Source organism: Bos javanicus, chromosome 17 (assembly GCF_032452875.1).
Source record: "Bos javanicus breed banteng chromosome 17, ARS-OSU_banteng_1.0, whole genome shotgun sequence".
NCBI classification, from domain to species: Eukaryota; Metazoa; Chordata; class Mammalia; order Artiodactyla; family Bovidae; genus Bos; species Bos javanicus.
Window position 1 is genome coordinate 54,118,452 of NC_083884.1, and position 27,996 is coordinate 54,146,447.

Here is a 27,996-nt window from a genome sequence, read left to right on the forward strand (position 1 = left end):
CTTCCTTCCTCTTTTTTGCTCCCCATCCTACCCGCTACCACCTTTATTTCTGTAACTGAGATACAATTCACATACCATAAAATTCACCCTTTTCAAGGATACAAGCCAGTGTGTTTTCAGTATATTCACTGAGTTGTGCATCCATCATCACTATCTAATTCCAGAACATTCTCACCACTCCAAAAAAAAAAAAAAATCCTGTGGCCCTTAGCAGTCACTCCCTATTTGCCTCCTCACCACCCCCTGGCAACCACTGATCTGTTTTCTGTCTCTAGAGTCTGCCTGTTCTGGACATTTTATATGAATGGGAGCACACAGTGAGTGGCCTTCTGCCTCTGGGCTCTTTGACTCAGCACCATGTTTTCAGGCTTCATCCATGTTATAGCACGTGTCAGTACTTCAGTTCTTTTTGTGGCCAAATAATATTCCATTGTATGGATGGACCACACTGGGCTCTTTCTTAACTACTACGTTATAAGGCCTCTTTAGCAACCATTCAGTAGATATTTGTTGGATGGCTGTAAGGCAGACAGAACTATTTCCTGTAAGAAATGGTCATTCTCTACCCTATACCTTATCACACCAAACGAGGAGATGCAAGAGAAACCCTGGATCCTTCTCTGATGGCCCTCCTCCCTCACCCCTGCACACACACCAACACACCCCATCACCTGTAGTGAAGGAAAAATCGACATGCCACAGCACCCAGGAGCAGGATGATGGTCAGGTAGAGCTTGAACTTCTCATACTCATCCTTGTAGGCAAATCTGTAGTGACAGACACCCCCAGGAAAGGTCACATCACTATAATCCATCACCCCACCGGATCCCTGGCCTGCTAGATCAAACTAAGGGAGAGATTTCGAATTAATGGTGATGATCGATAGGGAAAGAGGGCCAGTGTGCAAAGCTTCCTTTGTCCCTGGACTCCTGGGTTTAAGGTTTTGAGCCCGTGATGGGCAGGGAGCTGAGATAGGGTCTCCTCCTCAACTACCTACAGTAGTGGAAAAGCCACAGCTCCATTTTCCCTGGAAATGGGATACATTTGGGGTAGCCAGGACTGCCTACGTCCCAGGAGGAATGTGTGTGATAAGGCATGGAATGCGACAGGGGGCCCATTTCTCATGGGAAACTGGCAGTCCAGTCCACACCACATACTGACTCTGTGAAGGAAGGAAGGAAACCTCCCCCAGGTGGTCTACATACTAAGGAAGAGACTGTCGGAAAGACCAAAAGCCAGCGTCCCAGCTGTGAACATTTTTTTTTTAATGCAAAAACTAGCTTGGTCCCATCTCTCTTGAGCTGAAAGAGCAAAATGCCAGGATTCCATAAAGTCAGGTGGAGGGGTGCCTGGGATACTCACTTGGCCTGGTTGCTAAGAAGGGTCACATTCACATTACCGAGAACCAGATTCAAGTAGAGCCTGAAAGGAAAGACCTGTGAGGGCCACCGCGCCAACAACCCCAGGAGTGGGCCCCAGCCAAAAATATGCAAACTTAATAAGCATGGCAAGGGCTTCCCAGGTGGCCCAGTGGTCAAGAACCCGATGTCAATACAGGAAATGTGGGCTCAATCCCTGGGTCAGGAAGATCCCCTGGAAGAGGCAATGGCCATCTACTCCAGTATTCTTGCCTGGGAAATCCCATGGACAGAGGAGCGTGTTGGGCTACAGAGTCAGACATGACTGAGCGACTGAGCACGCACGCACAATAAGCATGGCACTGAGCACCAGATATTAGAAAACGAGGTGCTAAGCTCAACGGTAAAGTTCTCACATCATATGAGAATGAAAATGATTAACTAGAGAACATGGCAACTGTCAGGACTGTCATGATTAACCCATCTCTCCCCATTTTAGCTGGCTTACAACCATGTTTCCCAGCCTCCCTTGCAGCTAAATATTTTTAAAAAATAAAATAAAAAATAAGCATACAGCTTAGTGGTGATTATTTTGTACTGTACAGAAATATCAAATTGCTATGTCTACCTCATCTAAAAAATAAATAAAATAATGTGAGCTCATAAAAAATGTTTACATTAAAAACAAATTATACAATTTAATGGTTTCAAGTATATTTACAACGGTGTGCAAACATCAGTGTCACCTAATCCCAGAACATGAAATTTCAACACCCCAAGAAGAAAGTCCTTACCCACTAGCATTCACTCCTTCAGCCCCTGGCAACCACTAATCTACTTTCTGTTTCTGTGGATTTGTCTATTCTTGACATTTCATGTAAACAGGCTCCTGTGATATGTGGCCTTTTATGTCTGGCTTCCTTGTTGTGAACGTTCAGCACTCATTTCCACTGAGTGTATATACACCCAGGAGTGGAATTTCTGGGTCGTATGGTATGTATGTGTTTGGCTTCACGAGGAAATGGCAAACATTTTTGTAAAAAGGGATCTGATTGCCCTCCACAGCCTGACTCTTTCCTGCTTGCTGAGAATGCAATGGTGTGACCCAGCGTTGGCCATGCAGATGAGAATAACTCCTAAAGAAGTGGTGAGTAGTAAGTAAGCAGCAAGGACCAAGTTCCTAGGTGACCTTAGGAGCCCAACATTCTTGGCCCACTCACCTCTGAACTGTTGTGTGTGAGAGACAAAAGCCTCGCATGTTTGAGCCACTGTGCCATGATGCTTCTGTTACAACAGCCTGTACTCTAACATGTTATGTACATGCATGCTCAGTCACGTCCGACTCTTTGCAACCCCATGGACTGTAGCCCCCCAAGGCTTCTCTGCCCGTGGGGTTTCCCAGGCAAGAATACTGGAGTAGGGAGCCATTTCCTTTTCCAGGGGATCCTTCCAACCCAGTGTCTCCTGCTGGTCCTGCACTGGCAGGATTCTTTACCACTGAGCAGGTGGATTCTTTACCACTGAGCCACCTGGGAAGCCCCTAACATGCTAATTAATAAAGGTGAAAATAAAGGGTTAGGAGATCTCAGGGGAAGACAAGTTAATTCCACAGAGGGAGAGAGGGGTTTAGAAAGACTTCACTGAGGGAGTAACATGTGAACTGGGCTTTGAAGGATACACAGAAGTTTGAGAGGAGAAAAGGGAACAGAAAAGCCTTCTTCCAGCTATGGGCAAAATCTAGGTAGATTTCCAGTCTTGTGCATCTAGAGCAGAGGTGTCAGAAAACCATCTATTTTTCTCACCTAGCATATAGTCCCTACCTCCTGGAAGGGCAGTATAATTTCCCTTCAGAGAATCACCTTTCCCCCTAGGCTCTAGGGTAAGGCACATGACCCAGGTTCCCCCAGTCAAAGCGGTGCAACCTCCTGATTGGGTCAATCATGATCATGGAACACAATCTAGGCCAATGAGAATCAATAAGAGGACTTTTCCCAGAACTCCTACAGAACAAAGAGGCTTTCTGTACTGGATTTGCTAAGCAGGTAGAAAGCAAACCCAGAGCTGCTGGGGCCAGCTTGTGGAGGAAGCCTGCCTGAGAATAAAATTCACACACTGCAAAACAGAGTAAAAATAAATAAATAAATAGGGACACAGTTTAACAGTATCCAGTCCTACCTACAGAGAAGGCAATGGCAACCCACTCCAGTACTCTTGCCTGGAAAATCCCATGGACAGAGGAGCCTGGCAGGCTGCTGTCTATGGGGTCGCATAGAGTCAGACATGACTGAGCGACTTCACTTTCACTTTTCATTTTTCATGCATTAGAGAAGGAAATGGCAACCCACTCCAGTGTTCTTGCCTGGAGAATCCCAGGAAGGGCAGAGCCTGTTGGGCTGCTGTCTATGGGGTCGCACAGAGTTGGCCACGACTGAAGCGACTTAGCAGCAGCAGCAGCAGCAGCAGTCCTACCTAGAGCTACACCTGGACTTTTTAGTTAAATGTGTCAATAAATGCCCTATTATTAATTAAGCAACTTTGAGTTGGGTTTTCTGTTATTTGTATTCCAAGGATTCCTAACTAATGTAAGCTGGACAGAGGACTAGGGAGACTGGAGCTAGGAGAGTGAATCTGACTTTAAAAGAAGGTCACGCTGTTTCATTCTGTAGAAAGTTATCACCACCCAAAGCATGGAGTTTTTAACCAAACACAGCCAAAAAGGAGAAGACAAGAGGAAGGCCTCTGGTAGAAGGCTCTGACTCAGGGCTGGGTCAAACCGGGAAGAAAGTCAGGGTGCTTCCTGGGACATGCATTTAGCCACCCACATCAAGTCATGATACAATGCTATAAGGATCCCTCTTTACAAGGTGGCAGAGATGTCACTTGAGGAAGGAGATGGGACTTCTCTGAAGGAGGAAAACGGAAAGAACACAAACATTAGAGTCAGAATGTCCAGTGTTCACATCCTGGTTCAGCCTAACCCAGTCTGAGCCCCCTGGGCAAGATACTTCCTAAAGCCACTTCTCTGAACCTTTAGAACAGAGATTCCTGGATCTCACTCACCGGGTTGTAGAGGGTGAAATGACTGACGTCAAGAGAGCCCCCCTGCACAATGCCAGGCATACAGGGGCCCTCAATGGATGTTTGTTCTCTTGAAAGAACATGTTTCCTCCTGACCCCAGGTGACATCAGGCAGATGGCAGAGGCTGGGAACCAGATCCTTTGTCTGGTTCCTTGAAAAAGCCCTTCCAGGAATGTTACTGCTACACGGAGGGGCTGAGGTCCCCTCCTGGGTTCATGGAGGGTCATGTAAGGAAGCTTCCTTCTCTTTCCTGCCCTTGTTTCCTCCTCAGCCCCCAGCAGGGAGGTCAGAGGCACGCAGACCAGGTGCTCCAGGCCTGGGCATCTGCACACGGTGTTGGGAGTGTGAGGGCAGGTCCCCAGCTCCTACCCATTCTTCTTGGGCAAGTAGGCCTCCATGTCAAAGAAGACATTCTGCCGCTCCTTGATGTTGGCGCCCATCTGCTGAACGAGCTCTGCCTCCTCCCGACTGGCATGGCGCTTGTACCTGAGGTCAGAGGTGTGGGGGGTGAGACAAGCGTTATACAGACTGGATGAAGAAACCAGAAGCTCTAGGCACTGCCCCCCATCTTTCCATCTCAATGCTTCTGGCAACCTCAGCTCTCCAGCTGTACTCTCTGGGTTTGATGCTGGCTCCCTGCCAGCCTTGGGAAACGTCCTTTAACCAACCTCTCTGCTTTCTTTTCCAGACCTCAAAAACAGGGATAACATCAGACCTACCTTGCAAACGATATCATTGTGAGGACACAGTAAGTAAATGCAGTGTAAACATTTAGAATACTTGACACATAGTACCAGCTCCAGGGATATTGGCCGGCAATACCACCCTCCACGCTATTCTATAGGAATAACCTTAAGGTTACGAGAGTGCAGACAGGAAGAGTTTTGAAAGTATTAGCAGTCAACCAACCAAGGTCTGATTGTTGTTCTTTGGTGAGATTTAATTTCAAAACTAGAAAAACAAGTCATAGATACTCAGAAGAAGAGCAGGGGTCCTTGGGAACCTTGCTCACGAGTCAACCTTCCAACCCAATGGTTCTCAACTGGGGAAACTTGGGATGGGAGTTCTCCCAAACCATGAAGACACTGTCTGGGAACATTCTGGGTTGTCAAGACAGGAGTAGAGAGTTCTACTGGCATCTCGTGGGTAGAGGCCAGGGATGCTGCCCAACATCCTACAATGCACAGGAACAAAGAAGTATCAAGAGTGCCAGGAATGAAAAACCCTAGACAGATAAAAGACTGGAGTCCTACCATCAGTGAGATATGTTTTTCCAAGAGTGGTGATGTCATTATGTGGAACCATCCACACTCTTCACATGACTAATGGGCCTCCATGTCCGAAATGGTCAGTCAAGATTAGGGATATAATCAGTAACCATCCTCCCAAATTTTCCATTGGGGAAGGGAAGAATCGCCCAGGAATCATAAACTGGAATGGAGGCCCAACTAAGCGACCAGGGACAAGGCACTCAGAGCCTGTTTACCTGTCTTCCTAGGGGGTCACAGCATTCACTGGACTCCTTCACTTGCAGGGAATGACAGCACTTTCCAAACCATAAAGACATGGGACTAGGAAGTGAACAGGTGATCCTGGCCTTAGGAAAGGAACTAGGTCGTAAGTTCAAGTATATCCCCATCAGGCATGCCGGACCTCTCACCCCCTACACCAGAGACCTGGTGGGGTGAACTCCCTTTGCCTGAGAGAAGGATACTGGCTATTTGCCTGCCTGACAGGACTTCTCATAACAACTTTCCTGTGGGAACTATGCCTCATCCTCTTCCCCCTCCCAAGTAGTTCAAGTAGAGCTATCCCATCCCCCAGGTCCATAAACTAACTGAGCATAGGACCAAGTCTTATAAAGTGTTATCACTCAGTCATATCCAACTCTTTGCAACCCCATAGGCTTGCCTGCCAGGCTCGGATGTCCATGAAATTCTCCAGGCAAGAATACTGGAATGGGTTGCCATTTCCTTTTCCAGGAGATTTTCCCAACCCAGGTCTCCTGAACTGCAGGAAGATTCTTTACCTCTGAGTCACCAGGGTAGCCCCCAAGTCTTATATAAACCGAGTCTCAATGATTGGTTCACAGATGGTCACATGACCAGTTCCAGCCAATGAGACTCACACCTAGCACTTGGGCTGAAAGACAATTCTCATTCTGCTGGGGTGGCCAAGCCAGTAGGAAGAAAGGCCAAGAAGATAACAGCCTGGCACTGCTGGTGGCTATCTCAGTGACCATCTCAGCCAGAGAGTGAAGCCAATCTAGAGGAAGGCAGAACTGAGAGGGAAAAAACCAAATTCCTGAAAACACCCTTTGACCCCCTGGATCCAGTGATGCTTGAAGCCACTTCTGTTTTTTTCCATTAAAATTTCCATTCTCGGCTCAAGCCAGTTTTGAGTTGAGATTCTGTCCCTAAAAGCCAGGGGAGCCTCTGAGTTGCAGCCCGCCTACCTCTGGAGTGTGAGTTTCAGGTCCTTCAGTCGTGTCTTCTGCTTGTTGATGGAGCTGCTACATGAAGTCTGGAGTGCATTCAGTTCCTCCAGCTTCTGCTTGTAGATCCTGTGAGTTTCCTGAGGGATAGAAGAGCCCGGGCAGGGTGTGCAGGAAAACATAAAGAGGTTATTTTTCAGTCTGCTTGTGTCTGAGTATATTATTGTTCAGTCACTAAGTCATGTCTGACTTGAGTTTTTTTGACCCCAGGAACTGTAGCACACCAGGCTTCCCTGCCCTTCACGATCTCCCAGGGTTTGCTCAAATTCATTCAGTGATGCTACCATCTCATCCTCTGCTGCCCCCTTCTCCTTCTGCCTTCAATCTTTCCCAGCATCAAGGTCTTTTCCAATAAGTCAGCTCTTTGTGACTATAGAATCCAGTTTGACAGTTAAGATGATACAAGTACACCTATTAAAGATCTAACTTATAAAACTGGGACTGGATTTGGGGAAGGCAGCACTAGTGAAATAAGGAACTGCTGTTTTTTTCTGTGCAGGTTCTGTCTTTTCTGATGGGAACAGAAACCAAATATGCCTCTGAGGGGCCAGCCACCTCGTGTCAATTCTTGGTCCAGGTGGTTTGAATAGAGCTAACAGTGCCCATAACCAAGCGTGGTCATGTGACCCAGGCCTAGCCAATCAATATTCTCCAATCCCCCCAATAACTGACTGGTTCATAGGTGGATTCATGGCTCAAACTGAGCCAATGAGAGTCAGCTCTGGGACTTCACCTACAAGTATTGATTTAGAGATGCCCTCTTTCTCCTGGGTTTGTTACTCTGGTAGAAGGCACACCTGGGGCTGTTGAGTGTGGAGAGCCTGCCTAAGAATGCTGGGAACTTCCCTGGGGGTCCATTAGCTAAGACTTCATGCTCCCAATGCAGGGGGCCAGGGTTCGATCCCTGGTCAGGAAACTAGATCCCACATGCTGCAACTGCCACAACTAAAGATCCCCATGTCACAGAGAAGATTGAAGATCCCATGTGCCACAACTAAGACCTGATGCAGCCAAATAAATATAATTTTTTAAAAAGAAGAATGAAGCCAAACAGGAAAACAGAATTGGGACACAGTAAGAGACAGCATTCTTACAGCATCATTTCAGCGCTTGAATCCAACCAAGTCTGAATGCAACACTGATACTCTTAGTTATATGAATTAATAAATTCCTTTCTGGTTAGTCCAGTTTGGGTTGGGTTTCTGATCTTGGCAATGAAGACAGTTCTTGCTAAGACAATTAAGAAAAAGACATACCTCCTCCCTTTAAGTCAACCCTCCTTATCCCAGGCACAGCCACTCCAATACACTCAATATCTTACTCCTGGAAATAACCATTCGGGACCACAAGGCCAGAGGAAATACAAGACAGTGCTCCCCACGGCAGGGAGAATGGAACAAAGGATCTTCTCGACATTACTGCCACAGCACACCTCCCCCTGGGTAGTGCCCTATGCAGGGAAACAACCAGTCTCCTCCAGAGTCCTGGTAATCTAAGACAAATACCAACAATCTAGAGAGAACAATATGAGGGTACGGGGACCATAAAATAAAAAACAATAATCCAATGGCCATATTTAAAGTGGCTGTCTGCTTGGGTGGTAGAGAACTGTATTAGCAGAGAGGAAAAAGGGATAGGCAATGAGGCCCATAGCCTAAACTCTCATGTCTGCCAAGCAGGTTCCTAGATATGAAAGTTAAGCTCAAAAATAAGAAAAAAATGAAGGCAATGAAGTGAATAGATAACACTTAGGAGCAACACGGAAGAATGCTCTGAGCCTATCTCCTTTGGCCCTCAGTTGACAGAGGGCTCAGTCCCCTGGATTTAAACAGTTTCCTCATTCTCTCCTTCCTGAGCCCCCAGAGAGGAAAACCGTGTCTCATTTTTTAAAATTTAGCTTTTAATTTTTAACTAATCTCACACTTCTGAAAGATTTGTAAGAGTGCAAAGAACTCCCCTTACACCTTTTGCCCAGATTCACCAACTATTAGCATTATGATATATTTGCTTTCTTCCCATGTGTGTGTTTGTGTGTGCGTGTAGTCTTTATCTGTATCAGGCATCAATAAACCCACTGGCCAAATCTGGCCACCTGATTTTGTACAGGCAGTAAGCTAGAAATGATTTTTGTCTCATTGCAAAAGATCAAAAGAAGAATATTTTGTGACATGTAAAACATATATGAAATTGAAACTCTGGAATCCATGAATAAATACCCATTTCACTGGAGCACAGCCATGCCCATTCATTTATATATCGTCTGCAGCACCACAGCAATGGAGCAAGTGTAGTTGTGACAGAGACCACATGGCCTGCAAAGCCCAGAATCCTCACTACTTGACCTTTTTGTCAAGAGTCTGACTATTTCTGTTCTAAATCATTTGGGAGTTACTTGTAGACAATAGGCTTCTTTACTCCTAAATACTTCAATGCATATTTCCTAAGGACATGACATTCTCTTATACATCTAACTATCAAATATAGAAAATGTTACTTTGATACAATACACTACTGTGGCCTCAAATACCATCCAAATTCAAGTTTGGATGTGAACGCTTTCTTTTTTTAATCACTATTTCTCTATGGCTGTGTGGGGTCTTGGTTGCTGCATGCAGGCTTTCTCTAGTTGCTACAAGCAGCAGCTACTCTCTAGTGCAGCGCTCGTCTTTCTCACTGCGGTGGCTTCTCTTGTTGCGGAGCCTGGGTTCTACAGCACGGGCTCAACAGTTATGACGTGTGGGCTTAGACGCTCCTCGCATGTGGGATCTTCCCACACCAGGGATCAACCTGTATCCCCTGTACTGGCAGGCGGATTCTTAACCACTGGCCCACCAGGGAAGTCCTGTGAACTATCTCTGGATGGCAATTTCTCCCCAGACCCTGGACCCAATTCCGTCTTATGCCTTGTATTGTTGTTCATATCTCTTTGGTCTCCTTTAGTCTAGACCAGCTCCTCAACTTCTGTCTTGGGAATATCAGCGCTTCTAAAGTGTTCAGTCCAGTTGTTTTGGAGAATGTCCCTCTGCCTTGGTTTGTCTGATATTTCCTCATGATTGAATTGTGAATATGCATCTGGGACAGACATGCCACTCAAGTGACACTGGGTCCTCAGTGTCTCCCATGAGAAGGGATGTGGAGTCTGTGATGTTAACTCTGATTGCTTGGGGGAGATGGTGGCCATCTGTCTTCTCCATTGTACAGTGACCAGCTTCCTACCTGTAATGAATGAATAATCTGTACAGAAAGAGGCTTCGGCGCCAAAACAGTCCTCAGTGTTCAACCAGTGTCTGCGGGTAAGAAAGGCAACTCTCCAGAACTGGACGTGGAGGATGGGTGCAGAGAGACCCCCAACTACACAGCCTTTGAGAAAGTGATGCCTTTGGATTTGGAGTCCCCAGCAACGGAAGGTGAAACACCACACCACCTCCCGGCACTCTTGGGTGTCGGGCCCCCGGACAGTGAGATAAGACCAGACCACAACATCAACAGACAGATGCTCACCGGGCCCTCTTCAGCTTGAATTAATATTTAATTTCACAAGTAAACATAAGGACATTATCCTCGTTAAAAATTAAAACACTACAGCTACAGCTAGAGTTGACTTTGAATAGACCCCTATCCTGTCTTCTCCAACTTCTCCAGAAGTAACCACTGTTACGTTTCTTCTAGACTGTATTCTCTGTATCTGTGTATTTCTATGTTCCACATAGACCTATTTATATATTTATATATATATATATATATACACATACACTTCACATACATACAAAAAATGCTCACTGTTGCAAAAACTAATTGTCCCTAATACTTATTCTCCTTTGTTTCCTTTTTTTAAATAAAGAGTTTGAGTATTTATTACATCTCAGTTTTTTGTTTTTTTGCCCCACACCACGTGGCACATGAGGCACGTAGGATCTTAGCTCCCCATTCAGGGATCAAACCTGTATCCCCTACATTGGGAGCAGACACTCAACCACTGGACCCTCAGAGAAGCCCTCCTTGGCTTCCTTTTAATAAAAGGACCCCACCAAGACATAGCCAGCACATGGCTGTCCAGCTACAGACATTGCCCAGCCTCCTTTGCAGCTAAGTGTAGGAATACAACCAAGTGTTAGCCAATGGGTTGCAAGCAGAAGGGATGTAAGTTCTGAACTACATTTTTTTTTTTAACCACTACACCTGCTCTTTCTAGCTGTTCAGTTTTCACTGCGACAAGGCAGTTTCAAGGCAACATTTTCTGCCAAGAATAACTGAACCACATTTTTCTAAGTAACGACTTACCCTCCACTCTTTCTTTCCCTGGCGGCATATGGCAACAATGGATCCAGTTACCTTGAAACCGGAAATGGAAGCTACATGGTACAAATGACAAAGCCTACAGTGCCCTCCTCAGCCACACCAACCTGGATCTTCTTTTAAAACATGACCACCAGTCCTTTAGCACTCCTCACACAAAGAAGTGGTATCTCTTTTCAGTCTCCTTAAATACAAGTAGGCTTGTGGCTGCTCTGACCAATACAATACGTCTGTTCAGTTCAGTTCAGTTGATCAGTCGTGTCCGACTCTTTGTGACCCCATGAATCACAGCACGCCAGGCCTCCCTGTCCATCACCAACTCCCGGAGTTCACCCAAACTCACGTCCATCGAGTCGGTGATGCCATCCAGCCATCTCATCCTCTGGCGTCCCCTTCTCTTCCTGCCCCCAATCCCTCCCAGCATCAGAGTCTTTTCCAATGAGTCAACTCTTCTCATAAGGTGGCCAAAGTACTGGAGTTTCAGCTTTAGAATCATTCCTTCCAAAGAACACCCAGGACTGATCTCCTTTAGGATGGACTGCTTGGATTTCCTTGCAGTCCAAGGGACTCTCAAGAGTATTCTCCAACACTACAGTTCAAAAGCATCAATTCTTTGGCACTCAGCTTTCTTCACAGTCCAACTCTTACATCCATACATGACCACTGGAAAAACCATAGCCTTGACTAGATGGACCTTTGTTGGCAAAGTAATGTCTCTGCTTTTGAATATGCTATCTAGGTTGGTCATAACTTTCCTTCCAAGGAGTAAGCGTCTTCTAATTTCATGGCTGTAGTCACCATCCGCAGTGATTTTGGAGCCCCAAAAAATAAAGTCTGACACTGTTTCCACTTGTTTCCCCATCTATTTCCCATGAAGTGATGGGACCAGATGTCATGATCTTAGTTTTCTGAATGTTGAGTGTTGAGCTTTAAGCCAACTTTTTCACTATTCTCTTTCACTTTCATCAAAAGGCTTTTCAGTTCCTCTTCACTTTCTGCCATAAGGGTGGTGTCATCTGCATATCTGAGGTTATTGATATTTCTCCTGGCAATCTTGATTCCAGCTTGTGCTTCTTCCAGCCCAGTGTTTCTCATGATGTACTCTGCATATAAGTTAAATAAGCAGGGTGACAATATACAGACTTGACGTACTCCTTTTCCTATTTGGAACCAGTCTGTTGTTCCATGTCCAGTTCTAACTGTTGCTTCCTGACCTGCACATAGGTTTCTCAAGAGGCTGGTCAAGTGGTCTGGTATTTCCAACTCTTTCAGAATTTTCCACAGTTTATTGTGATGCACACAGTCAAAGGCTTTGGCATAGTCAATAAAGCAGAAATAGATGTTTTTCTGGAACTCTCTTGCTTTTTCCATGATCCAGCGGATGTTGGCAATTTGATCTCTGGTTCCTCTGCCTTTTCTAAAACCAGCTTGAACATCAGGAAGTTCATGGTTCACGTATTGCTGAAGCCTGGCTTGGAGGATTTTGAGCATTACTTTACTAGCGTGTGAGATGAGTGCAATTGTGCAGTAGTTTGAGCATTCTTTGGCATTGCCTTTCTTTGGGATTGGAATGAAAAAGGACCTTTTCCAGTCCTGTGGCCATTGCTGAGTTTTCCAAATTTGCTGGCATATTGAGTGCAGCACTTTCACATCATCATCTTTCAGGATCTGAAATAGCTCAACTGGAATTCCATCATCCCCACTAGCTTTGTTCGTAGTGATGCTTTCTAAGGCCCACTTGACTTCACATTCCAGGATGTCTGGCTCTAGGTAAGTGATCATACCATCATGATTATCTGGGTCATGAAGACCTTTTTTGTACAGTTCTTCTGTCAAATATGTCAGAAGTACCCCCAAAAACAAACAGCCCAATTAAAAAATGGACAGAAGATCTGAATAGACATTTTTCTAAAGAAGCCATACAGATGGCCAACAGGCACATGAAAAGATGCTCAACATCACTAACATCAAGGAAATGCAAATTAAAACCACAGGGAGATATCACCTCACACCTGTCAGAATGGCTATCATTGAAAAGACCTCAAATAACAAATGCTGGCAAGGATGTGGAGGAAAGGGAACCTTTGCACACTGTTGGTGGGAATATAAATTGGTGCAGCCACTATGGGAACAGTATGGAGGTTTCTCAAAAAAACTAAAAATAGACCTACCATATGATCCAGCACTTTCACTCCTGGGTCTGTATCTGAAGGAAATGAAAACACTAATTCAAAAAGGTACATGCACCTCAATGTTCATAGCAGCATTATTTATAATAGCCAAGATACGGAAGTAACCTAAATGTCCATCAGCAGAAGAATGGATAAAAAAGATGTGGTACACACACACACACACACACACACACACACAGAGAGGAATACTATGCACCCATAAAAAAAGAATGACATTTTCGCCATGGATGGACTTGGAGGGCATTATGTTTAATAATATGTCAGACAGAGAAAGAGAAATGCTATATGATATCACTTATACGTGGAATATAAAAAATACAACAAACTAGTGAATATAACAAAAAAGAAACAGACTCACAGAGAACAAACTAGTGGTTACCAGTGGGGAGAGCAAAGGGGAGAGGGGCAATACCGGGGTAGGGGGACTGAGATGCAAACCACTATGCAATAAATAAACAAGCTCTCAGGATGCACTGTGCAGCACAGGGAATACAGCCAGCATTTTATCGTAAGTCAAGTCTACCCTTTAACAATGTGAATCACTATATTATACACCTAAAACATATAATATATCAACTTTATCTCAATTTTTTAAAAACGGCAGAACTGACACTATACCATTTCTGAGAAAAAATCACAGAGGGCCATTGCGTTTGCACCTTCTTTGCTGGAACACTAGCTTCTGGAACAAAACGTTCCATGACTCTAAGGCCACCATGCTGCATGGAAACCCTAACCACTTAGAGAAGCCACATGACAGCAGTCTGATCTCATCAACAGCCACAACTAAGATAAATCTTCTTGTCATTCAGTTCAGGCAGATATGAGGGTCAAGAAACCTCCAGATAATTCCAGCTCCAACCATTTGCATCTTCCCAGCTAAGGCCTCTGACCTTGTGGAACACAGTCAAGCCATTCCCACCATGCCCTGCCTAAATTCCTGACTCCCAGAATCCATGAGCAAAATGCAATTACTGTTGCTTTATGCCAATGGATAACTGGCCAATGGATAACTCAGCACCCGTCTGAACTACTATGTGAGAAAGGAAGAAGCTATCTCATTTAAACCACTTTATTAGGGGATCTCTTTGCTACAGCAGCATAGCTTATACCCTAAAGCACATACTTTTGATTTTTTTTTAATATATCAACAGTATCAGAATATAGATATGATTTCACAACCTTCTTTTCTCACTCAATAATATGTCTTATAGATCTATCCACATAAGAATACATAGATAGGGACTTCCCTGGTGGTCCGGTGGCTAAGACTCCACACCCTCAACACAGAGGGCCCAGGTTTGATCCGGGGTCAGGGAACTAGATCCCACAAGCCACAACTAAGAGTTCACATGCCGCAACGAAGATCAAAGATCCTGCGTGCCACAACTGAGACTGGCAGAGCCAAATTAATTAATTGAAAAGAAGAAGAAAAAAAGAAGACTATACAGATGTGCTTCATTTTTAGTCCTGTTCAGTCCTTCATACTATGAACAGACAACAGTTTATTTAGCCATTTTCCTATCACTAGGTTGTTTCCAGTCTCTGACAATAACCAACAATGCAACAATGATTAATATCCTTGCACTGTCTCCTTGGGCACACACACAAGTGTCTCTGGGGAAGAGACGTGGAATTGCTGGGTCATGGCGTACAGGCTTGTTTTTACTTTTAACCTGTCTTGGCAAACTGCCCACAGAGTGGCTGTGCCAATTTATGCTCCCACCCACAGCATACAACAGCTGCCCACACTCACCAACACTCAGCGTATCCCCACTGACTTTCTTAAAGGCGCTTCCTAATGCCTCCATGGGCTTCCCAGGTGGTGTAATGGTAAAAGAACCCACCTGCCAACGCAGGTAGACGTAAGAGATGCAGCTTCGATCCCTGGGTCCGGAAGATCCCCGAAGAAGGAAATGGCAACCCATTCCAGTATTTTTGCCTGGAGCATCCCATGGACAAAGGAGCCTGGCAGGCTACAGTCCATAGGGTTGCACAGAGTCAGACATGGCTGAAGCTACTTAGCACACGTGCATGCAATGCGCCATACTTCACCTAATGCTGAAGCTCCAGTACTTTGGCCACCTGATGTGAAGAGCCGTCTCACTGGAAAAGACCCTGATGCTGGGAAAGACTGAAGGCAGGAGAAGAAGGGGGCAACAGAGGATGAGATGGTTGGATGGCATCACCGACTCAATGAATATGAGTTTCAGCAAACTCTGGGAGATAGTGAAGGACAGGGAAGCCTGGCGTACTGTAGTCCATGGGGACTTGCAAAGAGTCAGACACAACTTAGCGACTAAACAACAATAATGCTCCACTGGTGGTATTTTCTGCCCACTCTTAAAACATCAGACTGAAGTCCATGGCCCTTCTCATAATTGTGTCCGCAGGCACATATAGTCATTCCTGACTCCTAACAGTTCTCTGTCATTGGCTAGGGCCACTTCCTAAGGGAGATCTGATACTGGAGACCACACTTCCTGTCCACCCTGTCCTCGGCTCCAGGCTCAGGATTTGTCAGCCTCGAGGACAATGTGAAGTGGCAACAAGGCCCTTAGTGTGACACGCTCTCTGTTCCCAGGGCATTCCTCACCCACACCCAGCCTCTGCTGATTCCACCTTGTGCAGTCACACCAGCAGCAGGAAAGATTATCAACTCACTTCGTGGATTCTGTCCTTTTCCCAGACAGTTGTCTCTCAATCTTTTTTCAACTGTGGTAAAATATATATAAAACTTACCATGTTAATCATTAAAATTTTTCTAATTGCAATAAAATACACACAAAACTTACCACCTTAACCATTTTATGTGTACAACTCAGTGACATCAAATATGTTCACATTATTTGCCATCCATCTCCAGAACTTTTTCATCATCTCAACTGAAACTCTGAACCCATCACCCAATAACTCAGTTTCCTGTTCCCCTCAGCCCCTGACAACCTCCACTCTCTTTTCTTATTCATTTTTGGCTATGCTGGGTCTTCACTGTTTTGAACAGGCTTTCTCTAATCGTGGCGAGCAGGGGCCACTCTCTGTTGCAGTGCTCAGGCTCCTCATTGCAATGGCCTCTCGTTATGGCGTGCAGGTTCTAGGCAAGTGGGCTTCCGCAGTTGCAGCTCGTGGGCTCAGTAGTTACAACTCGAGGGCTTAGTTACTCTGAGGCACGTGGGATCTTCCCAGAACAGAGATCAAACCCGTGTCTCCTGCATTGGCAAGCGGGTGCGTACCCACTGTGCCACCTGGGAAGTCCTCTACCATTCTTTCTACCTCTATGAATATGACTCCTCTAAGTACCTCATACAAGTTGACTCATACAGTATTTATATTTTTGTGCCTGACATTTAAACACAGCATAATGTCTTCAAGGTCCATCCACACTGCAGAACGTATCAGAAGTTCCTTCCTCTTTAAGGCTGAACAATACCCCACAGTATGTATATAGCACATTTTATCCACCCGTCTGTCGATGCACACCGGGGTTGCTTCCATCTTTTGGATATTGTGAATAATGTTACTATGAACATGGATGTATATATATTTGTTCGAGTCCTTGCTTTTAATTCTTTGGGGTATATATGTGTGTGTGTGTGTGTGTGTGTATTCACAAGCAGAATTTCTGGATCATATGGTAATTAATCACACAGCTTAATTTTTTTTTTTTAAAGAACTGCCATATCATTTTCCAGAGAGGCTGAACCATTTCACGACAGCTGTCTCTTGATGGGACTGTCTTTGTGGTGTTTCTGGGAGGGGGCGGGACGGGGGGAAGGAACACAATTCCTGTCTTCCCTCAGAGACCCTGTCCTCCACTCCTGAGGATGTCTCCAGAAGACCCTCAGCTGGACCTGTGCTTTGAGATGCTTTTTCCAGGAGTGAGCCACACAGAGGCAAGCCAACCCTGCCTTTCAACCAACCAGCCCCTATGGTCTTGAACGCAACTAGTCACCAGATGGAAGCCTTCTGTTGTTTTTGCCAGCTCGGCAGCTATTCCCTTTCTGGTTAATTCCCTGTAATTTCTTTGGAGATCCTCCCTCCCTGACACTGAGTCCATGAGATCTGGCTAGGAACAGAGTGGACCTTGCCCCAGGTTCCAAGGCAAATGACCCAGGCCTGGCCAATCAGAACATCACCCTCCTGACCCAGCTGGTTGACTCAGGGACGAGCATTCAAAACCAATCACACTCAGTTGTGGGACTTTTTTTATCAGAACTGTTGAAAAAAAGGGGAAAAAAAGAAACTTTTTTGCCACTCGTTTTGAAGATAGTAGGATATGAGCCCAGAGCTAATGGGGCTGCCATTAGCTGCCTGGGAATGAACCCAATTGAGAGGAAAACAGGATGGAGGGGTAAACTGAGCCCTGATGGTTTCATTTAAGCTCCTGGATCAGCTTATATCTGAAGGTGGTACACCTTTGAGGTCCTAAGTAATATAAGTGAACAAATGCCATTTTATTCTGTTTGGCTTTGCCAATTTGGGTTGAGTGTCTCCATTTAAGAGGCCAGTGTCAGGGACTTCCCTGGTGGTCCAGTGACTAAGACTTTGCACTAACAATGCAGGGGGTCCAGGTTCGATCCCCAGGCAGGGAACTAGACCCCATTTGCTGCAATTAAGAGTTCGCATGCCACAACTAAAGATCCCGTGTGCAGAAAGGAAGACAATATCCCACATGCCCCAACTAAGACCCGGTACAGTCAAATAAAATTAGCTAATTTAAAAATGAGGCAGGGGTCAGAATCTAGATTAATATGCCAAAGAACAGAGCCTCCCTTCTGGGAAAAGTTAACCATACCAGGTAAGAAGAGAAGCCATAAATCTTGGACTCATTACCAAGCTCTTGCCCTGGGCACTGTCATCATAAAGGTGCCAAAAAACTTGGAGCCTGATGAATAAATCCTTCATCAAGCCAGTAACTACACAGGCACTTTAAAATGCAGATCTCTGAACAACCATATTGGGTGTTTTTCTGCCAAAGCAAGAACCTAAACCATTATTAACAACTTTATTGGGTATAACTTACATGTCATAAAATTCTCATTTTAAGTGTACAATTAAGTGATTTTTATACATTTATCAAGTGGTGCAACTATTACCACGTCCAGTTTCAGAACTTTCCGTCACCCAATAAGATCTCTAGTGTTTATCCACACTCACTCCCCACTCTTCTTCCTCCCAGCTCCTGGCAACCACTAACCCACCTTCGGACTCTATAGATTTGTCTTTTCCGGGCATTTCACATCAGAGGAATCATATAAGATGCAGTTTTGTGTCTGGTTCTTTCACAAAGAATCGTGTTTTTGAGGTGTATTTCTGTTGTGGCATGTATCCACTTTTTTATCACACCACAGCATTTATACCATATTTTGTTTACTCATCTACCAGTTGTTGGACATTTAAGTTATTTCCAGTCTTTGGCTATTACGAATAAGGCTGCTATGCACATTCGTGCACAAGTCTTGGTAGTAGATATATATTTCAACTTCTCTTGGTTAGATATCTAGGAATGAAACTGCTGGGTCATATGGTACATGTATGTTTGCCAACTCTCAAAGAAAATGCCAAAATACCAAACCACTATTTTTATTTCTAAACTTGGCAGCAGTGGGACTTTCCTGGTGGTCTAGTGGCTAAGACTCTGCACTCCCAATGCAAGGGGCCCACGGTTCAATCCCTGGTTGGGGAATTAGATACCACATGCTACAACTGAAAGACCCTGCATGCTGCAAGGAAGACTCCGCGCAGCCAAACATATAAATAAATCAATAAGAAACAGAATATAAAGTAAATAAAATAAAATAAACTTGGCAGAAGTGGACTGAAGCAAAAGAGCACACTCACCAAAAACTGGGAGTCTGGTGTCTGCACACAATGCAGGGAGTACCAGCTTATAAAGCACACGACTGACTCCCACTTCAAGTTGCTACCTCCAAAAATAACCCCGAGTGCTGGGGGCACCGGAGCAGACAGGCAGCTGCGAAAGAAAGGACTCTGTTCTGCGGCTGAGAGCAAGTCCCAACCCCCAGCTGTCTAACTCAAGACCAAGCAAAGGAAAGAAAGACCCACTTGATAAAATACCTAAAGATAGAGCTTTGGGGTGGGGGGCGGGGAAGATAGTTACAAGGCAAACACTGCCAGGAAACAATCAAGTGCTGACTATATAAATGTAATAAAAATCCCCAAGAGAAAGTACAAGCATTGTACACTGCTCAGTTCTTCAGTAAATGAAATTTGCATGGTCGTAATCACATAAATGACTGAATCTTTTTTGGGGGGTTTGTTTTTTTAGCCACACCTCTCGGCATGTGGGATCTTAGCTCCCCAACCAGATGCTGAACCCGTGCCCCTGCAGTGGAAGCGCTGAGTCTTAACCACTGGACCATCAGGGAAGTCCCATTGAGCCTATTTTTATGAATAAGGCTTTTGGTACTGTTAGGTGACTTTCTGGTCTCCTGCTCATTTGACTATGAAATATTTCAGGCATATTGAAAAAGTCAGAAAATCCTATAATTAATAGAAAATAAACAACATTAATGCCCACATTTCTCACCCTCAGTTTAAGAACTAATAGTACACAAATTGTTGAAAGCCCCTACATATTCTTTCTACATAGCATTCCCATCCTCTACCTTCAACAAGAGGAACCCCTAGGCTGGTTATTTCCACCCCCAAGCCCACCCCAGATCAATCTTGTCTTCCTCTGTGCTCTGAGAGGTTGACCCCTACGGACTGCATCTCCTGGGCTCCCTTGCCCTGCCTCCTACTTAGCCAACGGGGTGCCAGGACAGAAGACTGGGGGAAGGAGGAGAGGCAGACTGGGGTATTGGTTCCCCTGCCTCCTCCTCACTTTCCTAGGCTTTTGACACTACAGCTGAAGTCCTGCTGCTCTCCTTACCCTGCACTAGGCTCCGGTGACTGCCCCTTCCCTCTGTCCCTTAGTATTGGGATGGTCCCAACTCCAGGGGCCTCGTTGTGTCCAGCTCTTGACGACCCCATGGACTGTAGCCCGCCAGGCTCCTCTGTCCATGGAATTCTCCAGGGAAGAATACTGGAGTGGGAAGCCATTCCCTTTTCTAGGGCATCTTTCTGACTCAGGGATTGAACCTGGGTCTCTCTCATTGCAGGCAGATTCTTTACTACCTGAGCCACCAGGGAAACCCCTTTAAACCCCTGTAAATAGCCTCGTCCTTAAACTCTTTTCAGAGAGATCCATACGGAAGAGTCATTTGTCTCTTGCTAGGGCCCTGCCCAAATCTCCATTCTACTGAATCTGACCCATATCACTCCCTTGCAAAAGTCTGTATTTGTACTGTATAGACACGTATCAGTAAGCAGAACATAAGTGTTGTATTGAATGCTTTAAATTATATTATACATGTTATACTATACGTACCTGCTTAGCAACTTTTCACTCAATGTTGCTTTTCTCTTTAAAACATTTACCCATGTTGATACATATGGTTCTAGTTTATTCATTCTCATCTTCATACCACACTCTACGGATGTTTGGTGGAATTATCCATCCTGATGGACAGTTAGGTTTCCAGATTTTAGCTGTTATAGAATGCTTATACACATTTCCTATTTGACTTTTTAACTATGTGGCTATGTATTACTTATAAAAATATAGGATAGATCAGAGACAGACGCTAACATTGGCACCATTAGCTAGGATGCCCATAGCTCCTTTCCCACATATCTGATTGGCATTCCTTTTATACAATGTCCAGGAGACACAAACAGTTGAGTTTCCATTGAAGGATTTGGAGATCTGCCACCTCTCCTGTCCTCTGAGGCCACAAACTCTGCCCCAGTGGGAAGATGAGGTTAATGATTCCAGGTCCCAGCACGGCTGTGACACACCTGGAGATGCCCTCTTAACATAACTTGACTGAGTCACAACACCTGAGTCAATATGCATTGCAAGAATTGATGGCAATGAGACTTCCCTGGCGGGCCAGTGGTTAAGACTCTGTACTGCCACTACAGTGGGAATGGGTTTAATACCTGGTTGGGGAACTAAGCTCCCATATGGCATGGCCAAAAAAATTTACTAAATGTGCCAGAATGGAATCATGTGCCATTTTCAGACAGGGCTCTGGCCTAGGAGCACTGCAAGCTGGTGGATAGCCCAGTAGACTGCCAGAGTCATGGCCACCACAAAAATACGGTGGCTGATAGTTGGGGCTGGTGCTAAGTTTTCACGAGATTGCATTTATATAGTTCTAAGGAACTGACTTCAGACAAAGATTTCTGAATGCTGAGTATACTGAACGAAGACTCACTGGCAGTGGAAAGACTACAAAGATGACAAGTTGACTTCACCTAAACTGCATCAGTTCTACACTGGGAAAGATTCTGAGTCACGTGCCAGGATCAATTAGTAATGTCTGTTATAGGAACAGTAAGTGGAGGTATAGGCAAGTATGTCAGGCATTTGGGAGGCAGGTAACATAAAAATTAAGTGATTAGGCTTGACACTCAGACTGACTTCACGTCTAGAATCTGCCACTTCTTAGTTTCCTCAGTTGTGAAAGAGCTAGGGCATGAGATATAGGTAACAGGCCATGTACTGGTATTTTTAAATCAGCTTTATAGGTATAATTCACATACCAATTCACCAATTTTCAGGTGTACAATTTAATGAATTTTGGCAAATATATACAGTTGTGTAACCACCACCACAATGAGGATATAAAACAAAGGTTCCCTAACTTTGTTGGTTTACCACTGCCTTAGTGTCTCAATGAACTTTTCACAGAGTCCTTAGGCCAAATAATTGGAAGAAAAAGTGAAAGTGAAGTCATTCAGCTGTCTCCAACTCTTTGTGACCCCATGGACTGTAGCCTGCCAGGCTCCTCTGCCCATGGGGATTCTCTAGGCAAGAATACTGGAGTGGGTTGCCATTTCCTTCTCCAGGAGACCTTCCCGACCTAGGGATCGAACCTGGGTCTTCCGCATTGCAGGCAGAATCTTTACCCTCTGAGCCACTAAGGAAGCCAAATAATTGAAAAGTATCCATGTCCTAACAACTCAGTAGTCTCTTGGAAGAAATAAAAAAGAATACGCAGAAATTGCCAAGGGTATTTTTATTTCATTTTGAAGTAACCAAAATTATTTATGGATGTATATGCCTGTCAGGCTCAAACCTTAGGAATAGATTGGACACTGTCACCCTCATTTCTTGTTCTAAATTGATTTTCACATAGTACTTGATTTTAATCAGCACCAAAACCCCAACTTCACAAAGATATGACATCATTAAAAAGAATGTAGCATAATCTAATGTGCAGCTGTGAACTACTCCATTAGCAGTTTAAGTGGTACGTGACAGATGTCATTGTTTTTCTCTTGAAAATTTAAATTATCCCATAGTGCCCCTGTGAGCTTGCTACAGCTCCTTGGAGGTGCCTTAACACAGTTGGTGAAACACAGATATAGACTGTTTCTACAATATTACTCCTAAAAAGATAGCTGTCTGGCATCCTTCTCTGTTTTTGTTTTTTCACTACCAGTACTTTGATTTTCCTTCATGGGACCACCCCTCTCCCACTGTTATTTCATGTGGTTTGAGCAGCAGTCATCCCAGTCCTGGGCAACAGGGGGGACATATTAACCAAGACCCAGCCAATCAGTGCCACAGGATCTGGTTAAGGGATAATCACATGACCCAGGTAGGGCCGATGAGAGTCAGCCCTGGGACTCCAGCTAGAATTACAGGGGAAAAGATGCTTGTTTCTGAGGTTTGCTAAGCTGGTAGATGTCAGCCTGGGGCTGTCAAAGCTCATCTTTGCCACAACATGGGAGAGATGGTTGAGAACAAAGCTGACAGAGGACACAGACACACGTGCACATGTAACATCACTGGAGAAGCTGGATCCAGCCCTGCCTGAAGCCATTTGCCACTGGACTTCCCAATACAGAAGCCAATAAACTATTTCAGTTTTTTGGCTTAAAGCTGGTTGAATTGGATTTATGCCACTTACAACTAAGAACCCTTACTAATGCTTCATGTTAAAGCACCATAGAAATAAAATTAGTCCCCACAAGTCCGAAACTTTCCTTCTAAAGCCAAAGGTCTCAGGATACTTTTGGAGCTCAACCCCAAAAATACCTGATGGAAACAGCGGGCCTGGGGTCAAATTCTGGCTCCACGAATTTCAAGTTACGTAACATCTCTCAGCCTCAGTCTCATCTATAAAGCCAGGTTGTTGTTTAGATTAAATGGAATAATCCATGTATCATACAATTAGTTCTTATTGTTGCTGCTATTACTGTCAGCCTTTGTTTGGTCGACAAAGAAACTCAAGTTCAGAGAGGCAGCTTGCTAAAGGTCAGATGCTAGACAGCAGCAGAATTCAGACCTGAACCCAAGAATTCTGATTCCCTTGTCCAGAGTTCTTTCCACACAACCCACTTTTAGGGGAAAAGAGGCCTAGAAAATAATGCAAGATGGGAGAGAAACAAGAGTACCCAGGGCACAGACCTGCCTTGGGCCGTGGTTAAGAGTACAGACTCTGGGGACTTCCCCAGCAGTCCAGTGGTTAAGACTCCACACTGCCAATGCAGGAGGCACCAGTTCAGTACCTAATGTGGGAACTACGATCCTGTGTAGTGCAAGGCATGGCCTAAATAAATTTAAAAAAAATTTTTTTAAGAGTATAGATGTTGATGTTCACCTGCCTGGATTTGAATCCTGACTCTAGTACTTATACTTTGGGGTATATTTTTCACTCTGTAAGATGGGTATAACAGGCTCTATTTCAGAGGGTTTTAATTAAATAATACTGATCTTCCTGCTTCCAGCCTGGCCCCCTCATGTCTATTCTATACACAGCAGCCAAAGGAATACCTGTTTCATTGGTAATAAAAGCCAAAAATCTCTGTAATGTCCTGTCAGGCCCCTGCATTTCTGAGAGGTCAGGGTAAGGGAAAGGCCTCTTCGGGCCACCTCCTTCCTGGGTGCAGAGGGATGAGGTCAGGTTTCCAGAGAGGCAAGACAAGAAATGCTCATTAAATCACCTGCCACCACGTCTGTAAGTGACCTTCTGTGGTCACACCACAGGCCACAGGGCCAAACATGCGCCAGTCTCAGACTAATGCTCAATCAGCCAGCACACCCAAAACCCCAACCAGCCAAAACCAAAGTCCTCATAGCAACTCAGCCTTGCCCCTGAGTCCACGGAGGCCCTGGCAGATGTACATCACAGACAAAAGAACAAAGATCCTTTCCTCTAGAAAGTCCCAGAGATTTTGACATTTTAGGGGTTGGGAGAGGGGGGAAGTTCCAGAAATCTTTCAAATCCTTTTGGGTCTGAAATTAGATCTCCTCTTTCCTCCCTCCACTGGCAAAAGGGAAGGAGAGATAAAACACAGGGATATTATACATCATCCCAAGCAAGAGAGAATCAGAGAGATATGAGCATGACACCCACAAATCCCAGATTCTGAAGCAGATACAGGTGAAGTAAGATAGACTGGGATTTTCTGGTGGGAGAAAAAGACCCTTCCTACCATTAACTTTTCTAGTTCCAATCAGCACCCCCGCCCAACGTATACCTGTTGTGACCTCCTTGCTCCCCGACAAATGTCTCATATTTGAAAGTTCACCCAACACACACATAATGACAACGTACACTCTACCTATGACATGCCTTTTTCCAGAGATGTTCATCTCAGGAGTTCAGAGTTCTCACGTGTATTATGGGGGGTGGGGGGAGGGATAAGAAGTCGGACCTAGTCCATTCCACTTGCCCCAGTGCTGAAGACCTGAGCAAGGGACATCATGGTTTCTACCCAGTCAGTTCTTCTACAATCCTTGCACCAGGGGACACAATCCAGGATTCATTTCCAATTCCTCTCTGTCCCCCACACACTTGAGCCCCAGAGATGCCAAGTAAGAACATAACAACAAATCAAACGTCTCCTTTGCAACCTCTGCCTGCCAAGACTAGCTATCTAATTGCTGTTAATTGCATTAATTGTATAGCTCTGAAGAGTTAAGACTCTTCCTTCTAGCCGAAAGCAGGGTCAGGGAAAGGCATTATGAACAACAAAAGCTCCACACAGCAAAACTCTTCTCTCACGCCCGACCCTAATACCCTTCATGGGTCCACAGTTGGACATAACCGAGAGCCCAGCAGGACAAAGTGGCAAGAAGCAGCTGAGTGGGGACTTCCCTGGTGGTCCAGTGGTTAAGACTCCTCGCTCCCAATGCAAGAGGCCCGGGGTTCAGTTCCTGATTAGGGAACTAGATCCCACGAGCCACAACTAAAGATCCCCCACATACTGCAATGAAGATTGAAGATCCTGAGTGCTGCAACTAAGACTTGGCACAGCCAAAATAAAGATAAATACTGAGAAAAAAAAAAGTAGCTGACTCTTCTCCATGGCAGGAGAGCCAGAAAGGTCCCCTGGGAACCAGCTCTGGTACCTTACTCTCTGCTCACAGCTAAAACAGCACTCCTCTCCCTGCTTGGTCTCTCCAGCACCCCTTCTCTATTCTTCCGGACCTATGACCCATCTTCCCTCTAGATGGCTCTGGAAAGACCCATCACAGACACCCTTCCCCATCTCCCCTCCCTCCCCTACTCTGGACACAGTAAATGGCTAATTAAACTGCAGACAAGAGCTCCATGGACAAGCAAAATGTCACTGGTCCCAGCTGAGACTAGGCAGAAGTGGGCTGGGGGTGTTCCATGTGATTTCAGGCAAACAGAGCCCAACTCTGGAGAAAACAAACACAATCCGGTAGTTGGGGAGGGAACAGCCCCATCTCCCAAAAAAAGATCCAGGCATCTCTCTTAGCCAACTCCAAGATTTTCAGAGACCTCTCTAGTCACCAGGATAGGCAGCTGAGGCCTCTGCGCACCTCCTCTCAGGAACAACTCCTCCTGCCAGGGACCCCGCAGCGGCAATGCCAATGCTGTTCTTTCAAGGGGCCTCTCTTATACTCGACCTCACCCCACCCAGCATAAGGCTCTGGGCCAAAGCGTGAGGGCTGGGAGCAGCCTCTATCACTGGGAGGCAATCCAGCTGTCAGAAGTGACAGATGTCACCCACGACGCCAAACTTGGCCTGCAGCAACGTCAGAGGCGGGACACAGGAGCCCCAAAGGCTGAGGTCAGGGGTCTCTAACCCCTAAGCAAAGCCTGCGGGCTCAAGGTGAAGGGCTCCCAAGCACATCTCCCAAAATGGAGCGTCAGAGGAGAGGGCTGATCCGCCACAGCAAAAGGGGAGTGGAGCCGCCAAACCCTGGTGGGCGGCGGTGGGGTTAGGGGAGACCCCTGAGGAGGTAGGGACTGGGCTTTCTCTTTTGAGTCCCAGAACATACCTGGTCCCTCCGGCCTCCCCAACATGGACATGCCTGGAACTTCCCCTCAGAGGTCACAGATCAACTTTCTGCAGCGAAGGAGGCGCGCGCGGCAAAGAGCCGGTGAGAAGGCGGGGGGGTGCTGGGGTAGCTGTGGGGGCTTCCACCCAGCGCCCTAAGTGGATGAAAAAGTGAAGTCCTGGGAGATGGAAGGGGGCTGGCCCACGCAGACCACCGGCAACAACCCCTCGCCTCCGCCGCAGGGCCTGGCCCGGGCCTTGATGGTTCCCACGGCCGGGGCTGGGAGAAGCAGGAAAGGAAATACCCGGCACTTCAGGTAGCAGTTTCGGGACCAGGTGGTCCGGTCCTACCTGCAGTTCCTGAAATTCTCCCTCCAGCTCGTGCCACTCGCGCTCGCAACGCTCCAGCTGGCCAGACATGGTGCAGTGGTGGTAGGCGGCGGCTGCTCCCGCAGCGTGGCGCGGCAAGCCACCCGCACCCCACGCGTGTCCGCCGGCCAGCCGCCTTCCCAGGGACCAGCTGTTCCTGCGCAGCCCGAGCCACGCGCGCACCTGACGTCACAGCCCCGGCCCAGGCGCCCGCCCCAGGCGCCCGCCCCACCCCCTCGCCGGGAGGCAGCCCCCTGCGCACGCGCACGCGCCTCCCCGGTCCCGCCCCCGCGCGCCAGGCGCCCGCGGCGGGGATTGTTGTACCTTTGCGGGAGTTGGCTGGGTCTCTCAGTGTTTCTTTAGAAATGCTTCGGCCTTTAGGGAATCTCTCATGCCCAGCTGGGATGGGGAAGTTGGCCGCAAACCGCATTTGTAGAGCTTATTTTACCTAGATTGTGTGTATTTGGGGTGTCTGGGGTCGGAGGGAGGAAGGAGTTTGCGGAGAAGGAGCGTTGCCTTAACGGAGCCGAAGCCAGCCACGGCCTGAAATGCTAGAACTGACATTGACCATCCAGCAAGGTCGCCGGGCAGGGCGGGGAAGCTCAGAAAGGGCCCTGTCATCTCATATTGTCATTATTTATTGCAACTAATATATCCTAGATCCTGCCCTCTAAGACTCTGGGTAACTCGCTTGACAGCTGTTTCTGTCATTCAAATAACACAACCACCTCATTGCTAATTGAATCCCCTCTCCCGCCTGGTCCTACAAGCACTATCCCTGGCTAGCTTTCCAGGCGTAGCTCCTACTCACCCCTCTTCAGCCACTGTTTTTTAATTCCTGCTTTTGCATGAAATATTCTTCCCCTGTAACTCTTC

General features: G+C 46.0%; 1 protein-coding gene across 5 annotated transcripts in view; it reads right to left on the reverse strand.

Annotated features, from left to right (window-relative positions):
- TMEM120B (transmembrane protein 120B) overlaps positions 1–27,565 on the reverse strand; it is a 45,656-nt gene extending 18,091 nt beyond the window's left edge. For 2 of the 5 annotated variants that reach the window (XM_061384744.1, XM_061384743.1), the window contains exons 1-6: positions 27,103–27,565; positions 13,399–13,433; positions 6,893–7,011; positions 4,807–4,923; positions 1,363–1,422; positions 672–767 (exon numbers count right to left, since the gene is read on the reverse strand). In XM_061384744.1, the coding sequence (XP_061240728.1) occupies positions 672–767; positions 1,363–1,422; positions 4,807–4,923; positions 6,893–7,011; positions 13,399–13,433; positions 27,103–27,550 (875 nt within the window). In that variant the 5' untranslated portion in view covers positions 27,551–27,565. Of the gene's footprint in view, positions 1–671; positions 768–1,362; positions 1,423–4,806; positions 4,924–6,892; positions 7,012–9,147; positions 10,578–13,398; positions 13,434–27,102 lie in introns of those variants that run through there. The other 3 variants (XM_061384745.1, XM_061384747.1, XM_061384746.1) reach the window with 3 other exon arrangements.
- Between the last annotated feature and the right edge of the window lie 431 nt (positions 27,566–27,996).